This window comes from Podarcis cretensis, assembly GCF_951804945.1.
Source record: "Podarcis cretensis genome assembly, chromosome: 7".
NCBI classification, from domain to species: Eukaryota; Metazoa; Chordata; class Lepidosauria; order Squamata; family Lacertidae; genus Podarcis; species Podarcis cretensis.
This window is the reverse complement of record NC_137176.1, coordinates 91,156,601-91,173,063: the sequence shown is the minus strand read 5'-3', so window position 1 is coordinate 91,173,063 and position 16,463 is coordinate 91,156,601. Positions and strand designations below refer to the sequence as shown.

Sequence of the window (16,463 nt, the reverse complement as noted above, 5' to 3'; positions counted from 1 at the left end):
CCGTTGCTCGGTCCCTGCTCTTGCCCACCTAGCAGTTCGAAAGCACGTCAAAGTGCAAGTAGATAAATAGGTAGCGCTCCGGCGGGAAGGTAAACGGCGTTTCCGTGCGCTGCTCTGGTTTTGCCAGAAGTGGCTTCGTCATTCTGGCCACATGACCCGGAAGCTGTCTGCGGACAAAGCGAGATGAGCGCCGCAACCCCAGAGTGATTCACGACTGGACTTCACTGTCAGGGATCCTTTACCTTTACCTTTTACAGTGCAAAAGGCTCATTTCTGCTAGTGCTTGTACGCTCAGGTAACTTTGGTACATAATAAGGACAGAAGAGAAGCTAACATGTCGATAGGAAGCCTAGAGTTGGGTGTGTTTAATAATATTGAGGGCACAGAGAGAGATGATGATTGTCACTGGTGTGGATTCTTCCTTTGCTGTTGAGTCACGCAGCGGGGGGCAGGGGAGAGAAAATCCCATGAGTGTCAATCTTCCAAAGAAAAAACAGACTGCCATTGCTCCAGGCCATCTGCCCCAGAATTCTTCCAGGTGGCTCTCTATCCTGATCCCACGCATAAGATGTGGGGGCCTCCGTCGCCAAGGCCACCACATGCCCACCCCCTCCTATCGCTTGCCCAGTGTCTGAGCGCGGCAGGTGGCTGCCTCCACAGCGTTCATGACAGTAGAGCGAAGAGCCCCCTTTTCCAGCTCATGCAGAGCGTGGATGGTTGTTCCCCCTGGGGTGCAAACAGCACTTCTCAGAACCGCTGGGTGCTCTCCTGTTTCGAGGATCATTCTTCCTGCTCCCTGGAAGAAAAGACAACAAATACAGTTTCAGATATGACGACGGGGGGTGTGGGGGGTGGATGGCGCATTGGATTTCCACACAAGGAACCAAAGTTCAGATCGCTGCTCAATCACAAACAGTGTTAGAAACTCCGATATATAATCTAATTGCCAAATGGCACCTTAAACCTAGGTTACGGTCGCCACAATGGAATGTCTAGGCTCTGGGTTTCCCCCCCCCCTGCAATGGGGTTGTTTTTTATTAACGTTATTTTCATTTCTATACTGCTTTATACAGTCATACCTCATGTTACGTCCGCTTCATGTTACATTCTTTCAGGTTACGTCCCGCGGCGACCCGGAAGTATCGGAAAGGGTTACTTCCGGGTTTTGCCGCTCGCGCATGCGCAGACGTGCAAGATGACGTCATGCAGAAGCGGCAAATCACAACCCGCGGGTGCGCAGACGCGCCACTGCGAGTTGCATTCTTTTCATGTTGCGAACGGGCCTCCGGAACGGATCCCGTTCGCAACCAAAGGTACCACTGTATTTTAAATATCAAATCTCAAAGCAGTTTACAACAATGAAAACATCAAATTAAAAAGAATCCAGAAAAAATTCAAGCTTCGAGGAAAGAATCATAGATCCTTAGCTTGGTCTGTAGAGCATGTGACTCTTAATACCAGGGGTTATGGGTTCAAGATCTATCCCTGTGTTGCGGGATGATTGCAGGGTCTGGGTTGGTTCCTAGAGAGAGAGGCGGTCCTTGAGGTATTGCAACCCTGAGCGGTTTAACCAGGACTTTGAACTGGGCCCATAACCTACAGTAATTGGCAGCCTGTGCAGTTGGGCTGCAAACCATCTTGCCCAAGCGAGCAACCTGGCTGCTGCTGAATTCTGTACCAACTGAAGTTTCCGAATTCTCTTGAGAGGCATCCCTACATAGAACACATTGCAATCATTTAAACCTAGAGGTTACCAAGGGAGATTATGGAGGAATGGGATGGTGGAGAGACGGAGGAGGTTGGCAGGAATCACAGATCCTTACCAAGAGGGTCTGCGCAGCAATCTTCTGGGCCATAGGCCCCGGCATCCCCATCTTTACGGCTCCTTCCGCCAATGCTTCAGCAAACATGTATGCCTGTGGTGATGGGGAGAGAATAAAGAAGAGGAAACCGTTACCAGACCTTCTAATTAGATTAGAATAATCACTTTCTGGAGTTCAAAGGCTTTATTCATGCAGGAACTATTTACGGCATGAGATGAGAGAGCAAAAGTAGCGGGCATCTTGGTCTCAACAAGTAGGGAGACAAAAGTAAACAAAATGCCTCCGCTTTTAGGGGTAGAGTTAACTTAGACAAAGCAAAGATTATAAGCAAGTGTTGTTGAGGTTGCTAGACAAACAGTGCCCTCGTGGTTTAAACTAACACATGCATTGACTTGAAGCTCAAGGCAAGGGTTAGCTAACTTGTGCTTGGCTAATCTGAATATGGACTCCAACTTTCATCATCCCCACTGGCATGCCAAAGCAATAAGATGATGGGGAGCTGTACTCCAAGCAACGCCTGAAGGTGCAGTGGGCAGCCATGCACAATAGGGGACCCCGAATTGGGGATGCCGAAGGCAAGAACTGCAGAATATGTGTTTAAACCCAATGCCATGCCTACTATTTAAGAGGCCACTTGCAGACCCAACAAAAAAGGTAGCTCACATAGGCAACGCCACTGCCGCTCAGCCCTGTGTGGATGTCGATGTAGGATTCAGGGCCCTCTTCACACAGCCCGCTATGAGACAGCAGCCTCTTCAGCAGGGCCACATCCTCTTCCTCAGCGCAGGTGCCCCGAGCCAGAACGATGGCGCCTGACTGGACCACGCAGGGAATGTTGGGCATGATCCGCAGCACTTTGGTTCCAGCCGGAAGCAGCTGTGGAACCCCAGAAAAGCAGAAAAAGGAATGTGCATTTAGTGTTGCAATCAGGAATGCTTTACCTAACAATTTAGCCACTACCCACAAGGACTGAGCTTAAGCTGCAACATTCTGCAGGGATTCCTTGCATTCGGAACAGGTTTTTTAACAAGATGTTGTTTAAGCTGAGTGGATAATGTGATTACCACCTAGATGTTATGGGGAATTTAAGGCAGTGGTTTCCAAATGTTTTAAGGCCACCACACCCTTGGTTCCATAAACTCATCCCCAGTGCCCCCTATCCTATTAAAAACATTCAGAACAGCAGCCAGCATGACCATAGCTGTCAACATACAGATTTGAAAACAAGGGACCAGCAGCCTCGAAAATAAGGGATCAGCAGCCAAAATAAGGGATTTTCCAGGCAGAGGTATGTTCAACTTCTGAGCCCCTCCGACCCAAGGGCAGAAAGCCCAGCCAGCAGCCAAACGAAGCCTCAAGCGGTGGTTCCCACAGCGCAGCAACCCGGCAAAGGGGATGCAGCAAGGAAAACCACTGTCACCTCTCCGCTGGGAAGCGCTGAGCAAAGGCGAGTCCCCAGGCAAGGCGGCCGATTTAATCGGCACAAGGCATGCAAGCTCCACCCCCCAGTCGTTCTTAGACTCCTTATTGGGTGTGCAACGCAGCCAAGCAACACAGTTGGAGCCTCCCTCCTCCCTGGCCGGCAGGGAGGGAGGGAGAGGAGCTGCTTCCTTTGAAACCCGGGAAATTTAAGGGACATCATCAATAAGGGACAGCAGCGGGACACAGCGCTGGGATAAGGGACTGTCCCGCCAAATAAGGGACGCTTGACAGCTATGAGCATGACCCACTAAGATAATGTTAGAAGCATAGAATTGTAGAGTTGGGAGGGACCCCAAGGGTCATCTAGTCCAGCCCCCTTCAATGCAGGAGTATTTTGCCCAACATGGGGCTCGAACCCACAACCCTGAGATTTAAGAGCCTTATGCTCTACCGACTGAGCTCTCTAAAACTGAAAACCATAATTACTCATTTATTCAAAATCCAATTAAAACGGTTTGGTTTAATTAACTGAATGAAACAGATGAACTTAGTCCAGCGATGCCAGCTTTCAAAGCCTGATAGTCATTTCCCCCTGCCACCCCATGCCTCTTAGCACCCCCCAAGTAATCCCAATACCCTCCCAGGGGGCAATACCGCTCACTTTGGGAACCACTCATCTGAGGGTTGTGTCCGACCAAGTTTTACTCTGAGCGAACCCATTGAAATTAAATAGACAATCCTTTGCAGTATGAATTTCCTTTTTAACCAACATGTATTCTCTTATACTTCTTGATGGATTTTTTTCCCCCTTACATGTTGCAAACCGCCTCAATATGTTTATTTTTATATGAAAGTGCAGATTACAACTAAATAAAGTAAATAATGGGCCCAGGATAGTCATGCGCCCTCATTTCAGTGGGTCTATTCTGAGTAGGACTAGCACTGGCCTTCTCTGCTAACAGAGATTCTGTTTCAGCTGCAGGTGCCAAGGATTTGACATGATTGTGTGCAAAACCTGAGATGTTCCAGTGGGCTGCAGTCTCACCTGCACATACCAGGTAGCGGCAGCAATAATAATAATAATAATAGTAATAATTTATTATTTATACCCCGCCCATCTGGCTGTGTTTCCTCAGCCACCCTGGGCAGCTTCCAACAAAATATTAAAATACAGTGGTCTGTTAAACATTAAAAGCTTCCCTAAATTTGTACAATCAAGTTCCAGCCCAAAGCAAATTCAGTGGAGAGTAGTGATGATTGGGCTGCAAGGTTCACTAACGCCCTACTTCACCATGCTGGGTGTGCCTATGGAGATGGGCCCGTGGGCCTGCTCCTCCAAGAACTCACCTCTTCTAAGGCCTGCAGTGTGACTCCAGCTGCCATGGAGACGACAACGTGTTTTTTGGTGACCGCAGATGCGATCTCTCGCAGAACCGTGGGGAGCACATTGGGCTTGGTAGCCAGGAACACGATGGTGCAGTTCTCCAGAATCTCCAGGTTCGAGTGTGTCGTCTTGCACTCAAAAGTCTTTATTCAAAAGAGAGATCACAAGGTAAGAACACGAGAACTTCATGCCCTGCAGGTGAATCAGACCATATGCCTATCCGCTCAGTATCCTGTTTCTGACAGTGGTCAAGCACATGGCTCTAGGAAAGCCACAACTGCGACGAGTCCAACAGCGCACACAGCGGCCCCACTCATGTACTCTGGCTAACTGGTGTTTAGGCACTCAGTGATGTGGGGCAGAATATTTCCCAGTGCTTAATTTTCCCATGGATCAACAGATCTGAATTGCTCATTTCTTTTTTAAATGTAACTTTTATTGAATTTTTGAATTTTGCAAACTGACTTCAAATTATATAGCAACATCATTTCATGTATTGAAATGACGTCTACTGCATTATAGAGCAGTACAAACACTTGTCTATTACAGAAATCCCTCTAATACATTTACTTTATCATTTTACTTCCACTGCTCCTATCTCAAATCCTGCCCACAACTTCATTTGACTATACTGTAGTGCTTTTCCAAATAGTCCAAAAAAGGCTTCCCTCCTTCTATAAGAATTTCATCATTTCAATCTCTTAATATTGCTGTCAGTTTGCCATTTCAACATCATCCATTACTTTTAAAAGCCATTCCTCCTTTGTTAGAATGAATTCCCCTTTCCAAGCCATCCAAGTTAGTGGCCGCCACTGAACGGATGGCCTTTAGCATTTCACGGCCCTTATGATTCAGGTCCTGTTGACCTTTGGCTTTCACTTACCTGGAACTTGTCCAGGTTCCTGTTGGATGGAGCACTAGCAAAGATGTTCACTGCCTGGACTTCTCCTGCGAGAGATGGAGAGAAAGAAAGCTTGGCTGAATGTACGGCACCTTATGCCTTGCCCAAACACGAGCCCAGCAGAAGAAAGCTGTCTTGCAAAAAAAGACAAGGCAACAAGTTCAACCTCATCATATCTAAGTAATAGTCAGAATGGACTCATCTGCAGCTCACAAAACCCTCTGGAAAAACACTCGTTCCCCACTATTGACAAAGGTGGACAAAGGAAAGTTTTGACCATCAGCAGATTCCAGAGGGCACAACTGAAAAACCCCTGACATCTTCACCTCTTTGGAAAAAAAGGAAACCCCCTTAGAGGATTTCCCTTCTGCAATCTCAAGGAATTTGGGCTCCAAGTGGTTCAGGGCAGGGGGGTGCACAACCTGTTGCCTTCCAGGTGCGCAGGACTCTACCTGCCGTCTTCCCTAACCATTGGAACAGCAAGGAGTTGGGAGCCCAACAACATATAGAAGACATCTGGAGGTAGCCCTGTTTAAGGAAGTTTTTAATGTTTTGCTGTGGTTTCATAATTTGTTGGGAGCTACCCAGAGTGGCTGGCAATCTAGTCAAATGGGCAGCATATAAATATATTATTGTTATTATATTTAATCCAAACCCTGCTTCCCTGGCTTAGATGGTGAGGATTAATGTATCTGTGAAAGTGTGTCCACACTATGCTAGCTAACTAAAACACTGTAGTAGTTCATCCTTTGCTAAAGAAACTCCAGACCCTTAAGAATGTCAGCATTTACCGTCTGGTCTCCAACTTTCCATTTTTGAACAAGATGCTTGGGTATGTGGTGATGACCCTACTCCAGGACTTCCTGGGAGAGGGAGATTATCTTCAGCCATTTTAGTCTGGTTTCCAACCTGGTTTGGGGACTGAAACTGCCTCGGTGGATGATTGATGCTGGACGCTGGACCCGGGCAGAACGTCCCTGTTCTTTCCAATGGCGTCCTGAGCCACTTTCGGTGCCATCGGCCCTGCTGTCCTTCCTGGGATGGGGTTTCTGGGTGACGTAATAAAGAGACTCCGGCTTTTCCTGGAGGGCAGATTCCAGAAGGTAGTTCCGAGGGGCAGCCCCTGCTTTGCACTTTGTTTTCGGGTGTCCCCCCAAATTTCCACCTTGCTCTCTACCTACCCAACATCGACATGAAACCCACACAGAATCTAGAGTTTTGGAGTTCACAGTCACCAACAGGCAGATGGCACACAGCTCTGGATCTCATGAACCACCGCGTGAAGGGACTGGACGCAGATGAACAAGTTGAAATTTAGACTGCACAAGGCAGGTGTGTTCTCACCAGGGGATGAACCAGCCCGGCGATAGGGTTACACTCCCCCTGAAAGATGGGGCTTGCCATTTTGGTGTGTTCCTGGACACAGCTCTGCCTCTGTTGGTCAGGCGGCAGCTGTGGTCAGGAGTGCCTTGCTGCAGCAACCAATTGTGGAAGGCTCCCGGAGTGGTCAGGGACACGGGTGGCACTGTGGGTTAAACCACAGAGCCTAGGACTTGCCGATCAGAAGGTCGGCGGTTTGAATCCCCGCGACGGGGTGAGCTCCCGTTGCTCGGTCCCTGCTCTTGCCAACCTAGCAGTTTGAAAGCATGTCAAAGTGCAAGTAGATAAATAGGTACCGCTCCGGCGGGAAGGTAAATGGTGTTTCCGTGCGCTGCTCTGGTTCGCCAGAAGCGGCTTAGTCATGCTGGCCACATGACCCAGAAGCTGTACGCCGGCTCCCTCGGCCAATAAAGCGAGATGAGCACCGCAACCCCAGAGTCGGCCACGATTGGACCTATTGGTCCTTTACCTTTACCTGGAGTGGTTAGATCCAGCCACAGTGACCCATGCATTTATGACATGTAGACAGGGGTCATGAGTAAACAAACTCTATATGGGACTCCCCATGGAGTACGTTTGGAAATTTTGGAAACCCCTTCTGTCACATAATGCCTTTCAGGACTATGTTTCTGCCTTGCTCTACCAGCTGCTGGTCATTTTCCATGTGCAATTAGATGTCCTGCTTATCATCTTGCCTGTGCAACCGGCATGCTGTTAGCCAAGTTTCCCCTGCACAACTTTCTAGGCAATTTGGCACTTCCATGGGACAGGATTTAGTTGGGGGTTTGTGCACAGGGTATTACGTGCTACAAGGAACAAGGAAGGGAATCATCAAAGACAGATGGGTATATTTCCATGAGCCGGTGTAATTTTCCACGATGGATGTAAAGCAATAAAAAGCTCAGTTACACTCAGTTACAAAACTTTCCCCCACCTCCCATTCTGGGACACAATTTGCAATACACTTACTCTGAAGTAAGCCCCACCTATTTTGCAGCCCAGAACTAGATAACTGAAAGATGTTACTGAGCTACTGTTTATAAAACACACAATTCTGTATTGCTTAATACACATGGAGGTGGTTGTTGTTACTCAAGTTTTGTCATGTCTGAAGGCCTTGGAAAAATTCTTCCACTTGGAGGTATTTCACAGGACAAAGTTTGGCCTAAGGGTGGGGGGGGGGACGACTCCACTTACCCCTTCTAGAGAAAAAAACCCTCCTCGGAACCCGTAACTGAAATGGGCTTTTGGTATTTTAGGGTCAGTTTAGTTATATTTTACCTTTCACTTTTAAGTCCTGTTCTACTTGCAATCTTGTAGCACTTTCTCAGAGTAAGCCCCATTAGACTCAATGGAATTTAAGCGCATATAGGCTTACACTGTGCTGTAAAATTAAACGAATTTGCTAACATTGCTATTAAGCTGCAGCTAGTCTCTGCTCTGAATACTCAATTCCATGCAAAAACAGAAGTCCTGTAGCACACAGACTGGAAAATCTGTACATAGGGAGATTTCTTAGATTGTTTAGGGAAGTTTGATATTTTATTGCATTTTTAATATTCTGTAGGAAGCCACCCAGAGTGGCTGGGGAGGCCTGGACAGATGGGCAGGGTATAAGTAATATATCATTATTATTATTTTACCCATCTAATGCAACATTATCTGACTTGGGTGTGGGGAACCTTTGGCCCACCTGGCATCATGGAACTATAATTCCCATCATTCCTGGCTTTTGGCTATGCTGGCAGGGGCTGATGGGAACTGTAGTTCGGCACCATCTGCAAAACCAAAGTTCCAGCACACCTGAACTAGCTTGGCAGCAGAGACCTCACCATCTTCTAAGCAGCAAACTTTTTCAGCAGTGGGCTGGTCCACTGCCCCTCAGACCTTGTGGGGGGCTGGGCTATATTTTTTTGGGGGGGGGGGGATTGAATGAATTCCTATGCCCCACAAATAACCCAGAGATGCATTTTAAATAAAAGGACACATTCTACTCATGTAAAAAAACGCTGATTCCCAGACCCTCTGCAGGCCAGATTGAGAAGGCGATTGGGCCGGATTCGGACCCCGGGCCTTAGCTTGCCTACCCATCTTCTAAAAACAAGGTACCTGCTGTCGCAATGCCTCTTCCCACCAGATACAGAGACTGCCATACCCAAAGGCGGTTCAGCCAGGGGGTGGGTCTTTCCCAGCCTCATAGAAACACAGAACTGCAGATTTTGAAGAGTCTCCCCACCCCAGGGGCACCTAGCCGAGCGCCCTGCAAATATTCTCACCAGAAATCATATTTAGTCTGTCTTTCAACCTACGCCCTTTGCACCGTGCAACAACAGATCCGCCACCTTTGGCCTCTGGACCCCTCATCACTTACAGCAGGTTTACTCAAAAGCAAGCCTCATTTGCAATCCGATGGCGTTCCTTTTTTCCTACAAGGGGTTTTTAAGATCTCAGCCCCCTGCTGATTTGGGCTTTTTCTAGGATTTTGTGCATGCAGGAGATTCCCCTCCACCCCGCCCCACACACCTTGCCTCTCCCTACCTGCCCTTACCTGCCAGCAGGATCGCCTGGGCCACAGCGCTGGCCATGCGCCCCGCCCCGATGAAGCCCACACGCAGCTCCCGCAGCTTCTCCATCTCCGCAATCTGCCACCGACCGGCGGATCGTCTCTTTTTTTAACCTGAACTCATAATACTCACGTGGCCCGGTCCAGACTCCGCCCACCGCTCGAACCAGGCGGCCAATCAAGCCGCGCGGTTCCTCCCCGCGCGGTGAGCGCGAATGAATCCCACGCCGCCATTCAGAACGCGGCCATTCATCTTTCGCCTCCGCTCTCCTGATTGGCCGCCGCTGGATTCCAAGCGGGGCGTGGGAGGGGCGGCGCGGCTGCGGATTGGCTGGGCCGGCTCTGACGTCACCGTTAGAAGTGTTCATAAGAAGGGATTTGGTCGTGCTTTTGCCGGGAAACTTTCGAAATGCGCGTTTGGGGGGATCCGGAGACGCAGGCGAGGCAGGTGGGGAGATGCTTGGTTGAGGGTTTGGTTTTGTTTTGTTTCGTTTCGTTTTTTATTGACTTAAGAAAATTGTACAGACAGCAAAACGAAGAAGCCTAAATTAACATTGCCTTCTACCGATAAGAAATAATAATTATTGTCCTTGTCTATCTTCTCTTTTGAGATTCTTCCACCTTCTAAAAGGGACTGGAAGGTGCTTAAACCATATTGAGAAATCAGAATAAACAAGTTCCGTTTTAAATACTGGAATACTAAATAAGATGGATAACAATGTGTAATAGAAAAAGAAGCATGAAATTAGGTTAAAGGTGTGTGAAAGAAAGTAATAGAAGTGGAAAGAAATTGCAATTGAGTAGATTGGAAGTCTAGCACAAAGGTGGGGTGAGGGGTGGTGGATGGTGATGGGAAAAGGAATTATCTGTGGGATTGAGTGTAGGTATGTTTGAACATTTTTAAGGATTGTATGAAATGTATGTTTGTATTTTGGCAATATGTGTGTATTAATGCTAAATTATTTTAACAATAACTTTTCAAAAATTAAAAAAAATATTATTATTATTACCATAATGAAAGTACTAAAAATACATTTACTTCCCCTTTGGAACTTCTATTCTGGTTACAATATATTACTATTCTATAGGAATCTATTATACCCTTTGCTGTCCCATATATTATTTTATTTCCCAAATTCAACCTAACCCTCCCCTCCTCCCCACGGCTTCCTGTGTAAGATCTTCCCATCATATTTTTTTATAGTTGCTTTAACAAAATAGAATAACTTGGAAACTGTTGAAACTGTTGAAAACTGTTGAATTATAATTACTTCTTTTGTCCTTACACGCTTAACAATTGCCTATTAAGAGTTCTGCTTTAACACCATATTTCTTCCTGTATTCCCCTATGCATTCCCATTCTGTATAGAATTATTGATTGGAGCAGCCCAGGGGTATTTTATTTTATTTTATTTTATTGCATTCGTATTCCTCCTCCTCCCTCCAAGGATTTCAAGGGGCCATGCATGCTTCTCCCCCTTCTCCTTTTAATAATGACAACAGCCCTGTGAGGTAGGGTAGGCCAGGGAGGCCCAAAGACGCACCCACTGAGCTTCAGGATGGCTGAGTGGGCATTTGAACCCTGGTCTCTCAGGTTCTAGTCTGACACACTAACCACTATGCCACACTGCTGCTGACTAGGGGGGTGTAACCCCTTGCTGGGAGTGGTCAACATTCTTCTGTCTCCCAAATTACATGGGATTTTTAGCGTTTTGGTGTCCAGCTTTAGCTCATTGCTTCTATTCCCCCCCCCCTTAATTTTGTTATTAATTTCTTTTTTAAAAAAAAAAAAGATAATATTTATTAAAAGTTTAAAGATTACAAAAAGAATAAAAAGAGGACACCAAGTTAAGCAAAAACTAAACAACACATCACACTAAGGAAAAAGAAAAAAAAATGTAAAAAACAAAGAACAGAAAAATAGAAACAATTAAAAAACACAACAAACCTTCCCATAACTTATCTTTCATTTGCTTGTTTCCTTGACCTCCTCGCACCTCCCTTTTTTGTATTCTAGTTTGGTTAGCTATTTCAGCAAATCCTTTCCATCTTTCCCAATTTTTATCCTATAATTTATCTTAATATAATGTAACTTTACCTTCCCTCCTTTCATCCATTAACAGTCTATTTTTACTTAGTCCTTTATAGCATTTCTGCTAAAGCCACATAACTTCATTCCAGCCTCCTTCTAACATCCTTAATTTTACAATATTTCTGTAAATAAGCTTTAAATTTTTTGTTATTAATTTCAACATAACAATATATTAAAACAGATCATATTCATTATTTCCCCCCATTTTCCCACCCCATCAAACCCACCCTCCCCCCCGCTGAGACTTCCCTCCATTCCTCTCTGATTTCTCAACCCATGTCGCTCTCGGTATATTATAAAATTATTTCCATCCTTATATTATCTATCTACCATGTTACCAATCACTAAATTTGTGTATGTTTATTCAAAACCTGCCAAGGAGTCCAATTCATTTTGTTGTCTTTTTAAATACTTTGTAAAAAGTTCCCATTCTTCTTTGAAGTCACAGTTGTCCTTATCTCGCAGTTTGTATGTCAGTTTAGCCAGTTCTGCATAGTTCATCTATTTCTCTTGCCACTGTTCTTTTGTCAGGGTTTCTGTTATGTACTGAGTCGAATAGGATCCAAACTGCAGCAGTCTGATTGGTCCTAGAACAATAGGATCCAAAAGGCAGCAGTCTGATTGGCCCTAGAACAATAGGATTCAGAATGCAGCAGTCTGATTGGTCCTAGAACAATGCAGCAGTATGATTGGTTGGCAGGAACCACCCAATCATGCTCCAGATAGAAGTGAATCCACAACCTGATTGGCTTACAGTAGAATTCCAGAATTAGCCAATCATGTGCAGCCCATTGTGTAAATAATGTATATAAAGGAGATACTTTGAGGGGACTTTCATTCATTCCTCCTCACCACTATGAGCTGAATAAAGAGCATGAAATCACTTTGCGACTCTGAGTATATTTCAGTTTCTTTGTTCTTCCATCCTTGTGCTATCAAGACTCTTGCTGCTGTTGTAGCATACATGAATAAATAGCTCATTGCTTCTAGAACTGCGACTGGCTCCCTGGAAATATCCAAATGCCAAGCCTTAAAATCATAAGGCACCATGAGAGTCGTCTAGTCCAACATGCTGCTATGCAGGAATCTTGACATGGTTTTTGAAGGTGGTAGGCACCCCAAACCCTCTGCAGTTTACCTGGTATGGGTCTTTTAAAAATAAAATAAAATCATAATCTCATTTTCTAAAGCATTTCCTGGTTGATGGACAGGAAACTGCCTTATGGGACTATTGGTCAGTCTGTATCGTCCACACTGGTTGGCAGCAGTTCCCCAGGATTTCAGGTGGGGTATTTGTGTGTGTGCACTGCCAGTCCTCCTTGGACATGCCAGGGATTAAAACTGGTAGCTTCTGAGTCCTTTCCCAGCTATTTCTGCTCAAAGTGTTGACCTGAAACGTTCCAGGATGCCTTATTGTTGTTTAGTCGTGTCCGACTCTTTGTGACCCCCTGGACCAGAGCACGCCAGGCCCTCCTGTCTTCCACTGTCTCCCGCAGTTTGGTCAAACTCATGCTGGTAGCTTCAAGAACACTGTCCCACCATCTCGTCCTCTGTCATCCCCTTCTCCTTGTGCCCTCAATCTTTCCCAACATCGGGGTCTTTTCCAGGGAGTCTTCTCTTCTCATGAGGTGGCCAAAGTCTTGGAGCCTCAGCTTCAGTATCTGTCCTTCCAGTGAGCACTCAGGGCTGATTTCCTTCGGAATGGATCGGTTGGATCTTCTTGCAGTCCATGGGACTCTCAAGAGTCTCCTCCAGCACCAGAATTCAAAAGCATCCATTCTTCGGCGATCAGCCTTCTCTATGGTCCAGCTCTCACTTCCATACATCACTACTGGGAAAACCATAACTTTAACTATACAGACCTTTGTCGGCAAGGTGATGTCTCTGCCTTTTAAGATGCTGTCTAGGTTTGTCATCGCTTTTCTCCCAAGAAGCAGGTGTCTTTTAACTTCGTGACTGCTGTCACCATCTGCAGTGATCTTGGAACCCAAGAAAGTAAAATCTCTCACTGCCTCCATTTCTTCCCCTTCTTGCCATCTCATTTTTGACCACATCCAGTTTACCAAGGTTCATGTTCTTCCAGGATGCCTTACTGCATGTAGTAATATGTCTCGCTGTGCCCCTAGCAGGAAGAGCATGCAGCCTGGTCTCTGTTTCTGGAGCAAAGGTGAAACTATTCATTCTTATTCCTATAAAAATTGCTTTAACTGCTTACCTAAAGAAAACCAGCTGTGAAAGCTCCAGGCATGCTTGCGCATGCTGTTGGGAAGTGCTTTCCCCCCTAAAAATATATATATTTAGGTGTACTCTCCTTTTCCTACTCATTGAATTTCTGCCCCTCAATGAGGCCAAACTTAGATTCACAAAATGTTTAGGGGTGTGCGTACCCCTGCGTTCCCCCTAGGGAAAAAAGCACTGCTGTTGGGTACGTTGCTAGCAAAATGAAACCTCCATGTTCTTGGGCAGTCTATCTTGGAATGCCAGATGCTGCAGTAGGAAGGAATGGGGGAAGCTATTGCTTTCATGCTCTGCTTAGGGAACACAGAGAAAGATGTCTTGTCTTGTTTTTGACTCCGTATTGTCTACACTGAGTCTAGAGTTTTTGACAAGAGTTTATTCCACCTCTCCTCTCCTGGGAGATGCTGGGGCGTGAACCAGGGACCGTCTGAATGCAGAGTAGTTGCTCTATGGTGGCCAAACTTGGCCCTCCAGCTCTTTTGGGACTACAATTCCCATCTTCCCTGGCCACTGGTCCTGTTAGCTATGGAATGATGGGAGTTGTAGTCCCAAAACGGCTGGAGGGCTAAGTTTGGCCACCACTGCAGTCGCTGCTGAACCCTTCCCTATATTGGGGGAGGGGAGAGAGCCTGTGATTGACCACTGTGGGAAAATCACATGCTGGATCCAAAGAGCCTCAAAGTCTCATCCTGAAGGCTACTTCTATGGTGTTTTTTCCAGGCCTGCCTTTGCAGGAATATACCCCAGACAATTGGCTATCTTGGTCTATTGTGGAGCCAGATAAAATAATCTTTGGAAAACAATAGCTTTCAAAAGGGCAGCAGTGCTATTGAAGTGCTATTACAAAATAAAAAAATTCCTTCCAGTAGCACCTTAAAGACCAACTAAGTTAGTTCTTGGTATGAGCTTTCGTGTGCATGCACACTTCTTCAGATACACTGAAACAGAGGTTACCAGACCCTTCTATATAGTGAGAAGGTGGGGAGGGGTATTACTCAGAAGGGTGGTGGGATTGGGTGATTGGCAGATAGCTATCTGTAACTGAAGTGCTATTAATTACCTTTATGAGACACCCCCCCCTTTCTCCCAAGGCTTGTTGAGCAACAGGTAATGTGAATTTTCCCCTTTCCCCTTAATTTTGGACAAAAGACCCAGCTGGAGATAATGTCTCCCTCTGCACTTTCCCCCTAAAGTTTTCCTGTTAGCAGCAGAAGTTTATGGTCTGGTTCCCCACCATCACCACCCAATGTCTGCGTATTTTTCTAGGTGGCATCCTGGCTGCAGACCGGATGGTTTCTTTGACTTATTAGTAATTTGCTGCAAAAGACTCTCTAAGCCACTTACAAAAAATTAACAGCCAAAAGCACAGCATAAAAGGAAAGAGAATACATTGCAATGTGAAAGCATTAATAGGGTGTGTCATTTTAGGGGGCAAAACTTTTTGCAAATTTATTCAGTGAGGGGGGCTTAAAATTTGTTTTTGGGTGTGAGAAATTCAAATCTGCTATTTTTGTGATGCGACATTTAGCTTGCTACGTCTAGGTTTGATGAAGAAGCGCATAAACTGCTTTCGGAAAACAAAAGCATTTTGATTTTGCCTTCTGAAAATGTCATGCAATGCTAAATAATAATAATATACAAGATAACTGCAAGTACTTGACAATCTTTTTTATTTCTATGCATTTTTTTGCATACATTTTACTTGCCAAGCAAAAGTAAACTATATTGATTTTTTAAAAAAACCAAACACCTTTTGAATTCCCCAGTCATGTTACAACTTCTTAAAGGTAAAGGGACCCCTGACCATTAGGTCCAGTCGTGGCCGACTCTGGGGTTGCGGTGCTCATCTCGCTTTATTGGCCGAGGGAGCCGGCGTACAGCTTCCAGGTCATGTGGCCAGCATGACTAAGCCACTTCTGGCGAACCAGAGCAGCGCACGGAAACACTGTTTACCTTCCCGTCGGAGCGGCACCTATTTATCTACTTCCACTTCTTAGCACCCCTCATTTTTGGTAATTTGAAAGCTGTAAAATTCAACACGCCCAGCTCAGTTGGTAAAAGCATGAGACTCTTTGTTGTGTATTGAGTCAAAGGATTTTATATCTGTATTATTATTGTCTGTATTTGCATTAGGGTAAAGTAACTGCCTTTTGGTTCCAGAGGGTACAGCTACTATTGGTTCATTTAAGCTGCTGTATTTGGATCCTCTGTCTTCTTGGTTTCCTCCAAAAGGCAGGACTGTGATTGTCTGATATTGTTCCCTCCAAAATGTATCCTTTCTAGCTAGTTCCCTGTCCCTATAAATGTAGCTCTCCCCTCCTCAGGCCCCAGTCTTGTTGCTTAATAAAGAAGTGTTACTAGAGAACTGTCTCCAGCATATTATGTCAAGAGAGCTGAAATCACAAACCCCACGTCACAACAACTGGCGACGAGGGTAGGATCCGGAATGCTGAGGAGCGGTTAAACGCAGCCCTGCCTCAGAGTCCGGATTGTAGCTAAGAACAAGACTCACTGGCCAGCTGAGAAGACGACCCTGCCCACAGGACAATGGAGAGTCCAAGGGTATTGGAGCCCTTCCAGCCATCAGAGCCCCACACGTGGGAAGACTACGTCGAACGCTTCGAGTTCTTCGCAGTGGCTCAAGGGATCACCGATGCCAG

At 45.9% G+C, this 16,463-nt stretch overlaps 2 protein-coding genes across 4 annotated transcripts in view; one reads left to right on the top strand and one right to left on the bottom strand.

The window, feature by feature from the left end:
• Positions 1–337: 337 nt before the first annotated feature.
• Positions 338–9,561, bottom strand: PYCR3 (pyrroline-5-carboxylate reductase 3). 2 transcript variants are annotated; one of them, XM_079984449.1, is made up of 7 exons: positions 9,459–9,561; positions 6,322–6,612; positions 5,513–5,577; positions 4,593–4,772; positions 2,487–2,699; positions 1,824–1,916; positions 338–796 (listed from the first exon to the last, which is right to left on the bottom strand). In XM_079984449.1, the coding sequence occupies exons 1-7, from the start codon at positions 9,541–9,543 to the stop codon at positions 614–616; spliced, it is 1,110 nt and encodes a 369-aa protein (XP_079840575.1). In that variant the 5' UTR covers positions 9,544–9,561; the 3' UTR covers positions 338–613. The 2 variants fall into 2 exon arrangements, with proteins under 2 accessions (XP_079840575.1, XP_079840576.1); XM_079984450.1 differs by lacking the exon at positions 6,322–6,612.
• Positions 9,562–9,855: 294 nt separating this feature from the next.
• The window catches only part of LOC307220384 (protein brambleberry-like), a 29,455-nt gene continuing 22,847 nt past the window's right edge, over positions 9,856–16,463 (top strand). For both annotated transcript variants that reach the window (XM_079984331.1, XM_079984332.1), the window contains exon 1: positions 9,856–9,921. The gene's annotated coding sequence lies outside the window, so the exon portion shown is untranslated. The remainder of the gene's footprint in view (positions 9,922–16,463) is intronic.

Coding starts and splice junctions, on each gene's coding strand:
- PYCR3 (XM_079984449.1), bottom strand. CDS start 9,543: ATGGAGAAGCTGCGGGAGCTGCGTGTGGGCTTCATCGGGGCGGGGCGC. Junction 5,578..6,321: donor GGAAAGTTGGAGACCAGACG/GTAAATGCTGAC, acceptor CATCTCTCGCAG/GAGAAGTCCAGGCAGTGAAC. Junction 4,773..5,512: donor GGAACCTGGACAAGTTCCAG/GTAAGTGAAAGC, acceptor TTTTGAATAAAG/ACTTTTGAGTGCAAGACGAC.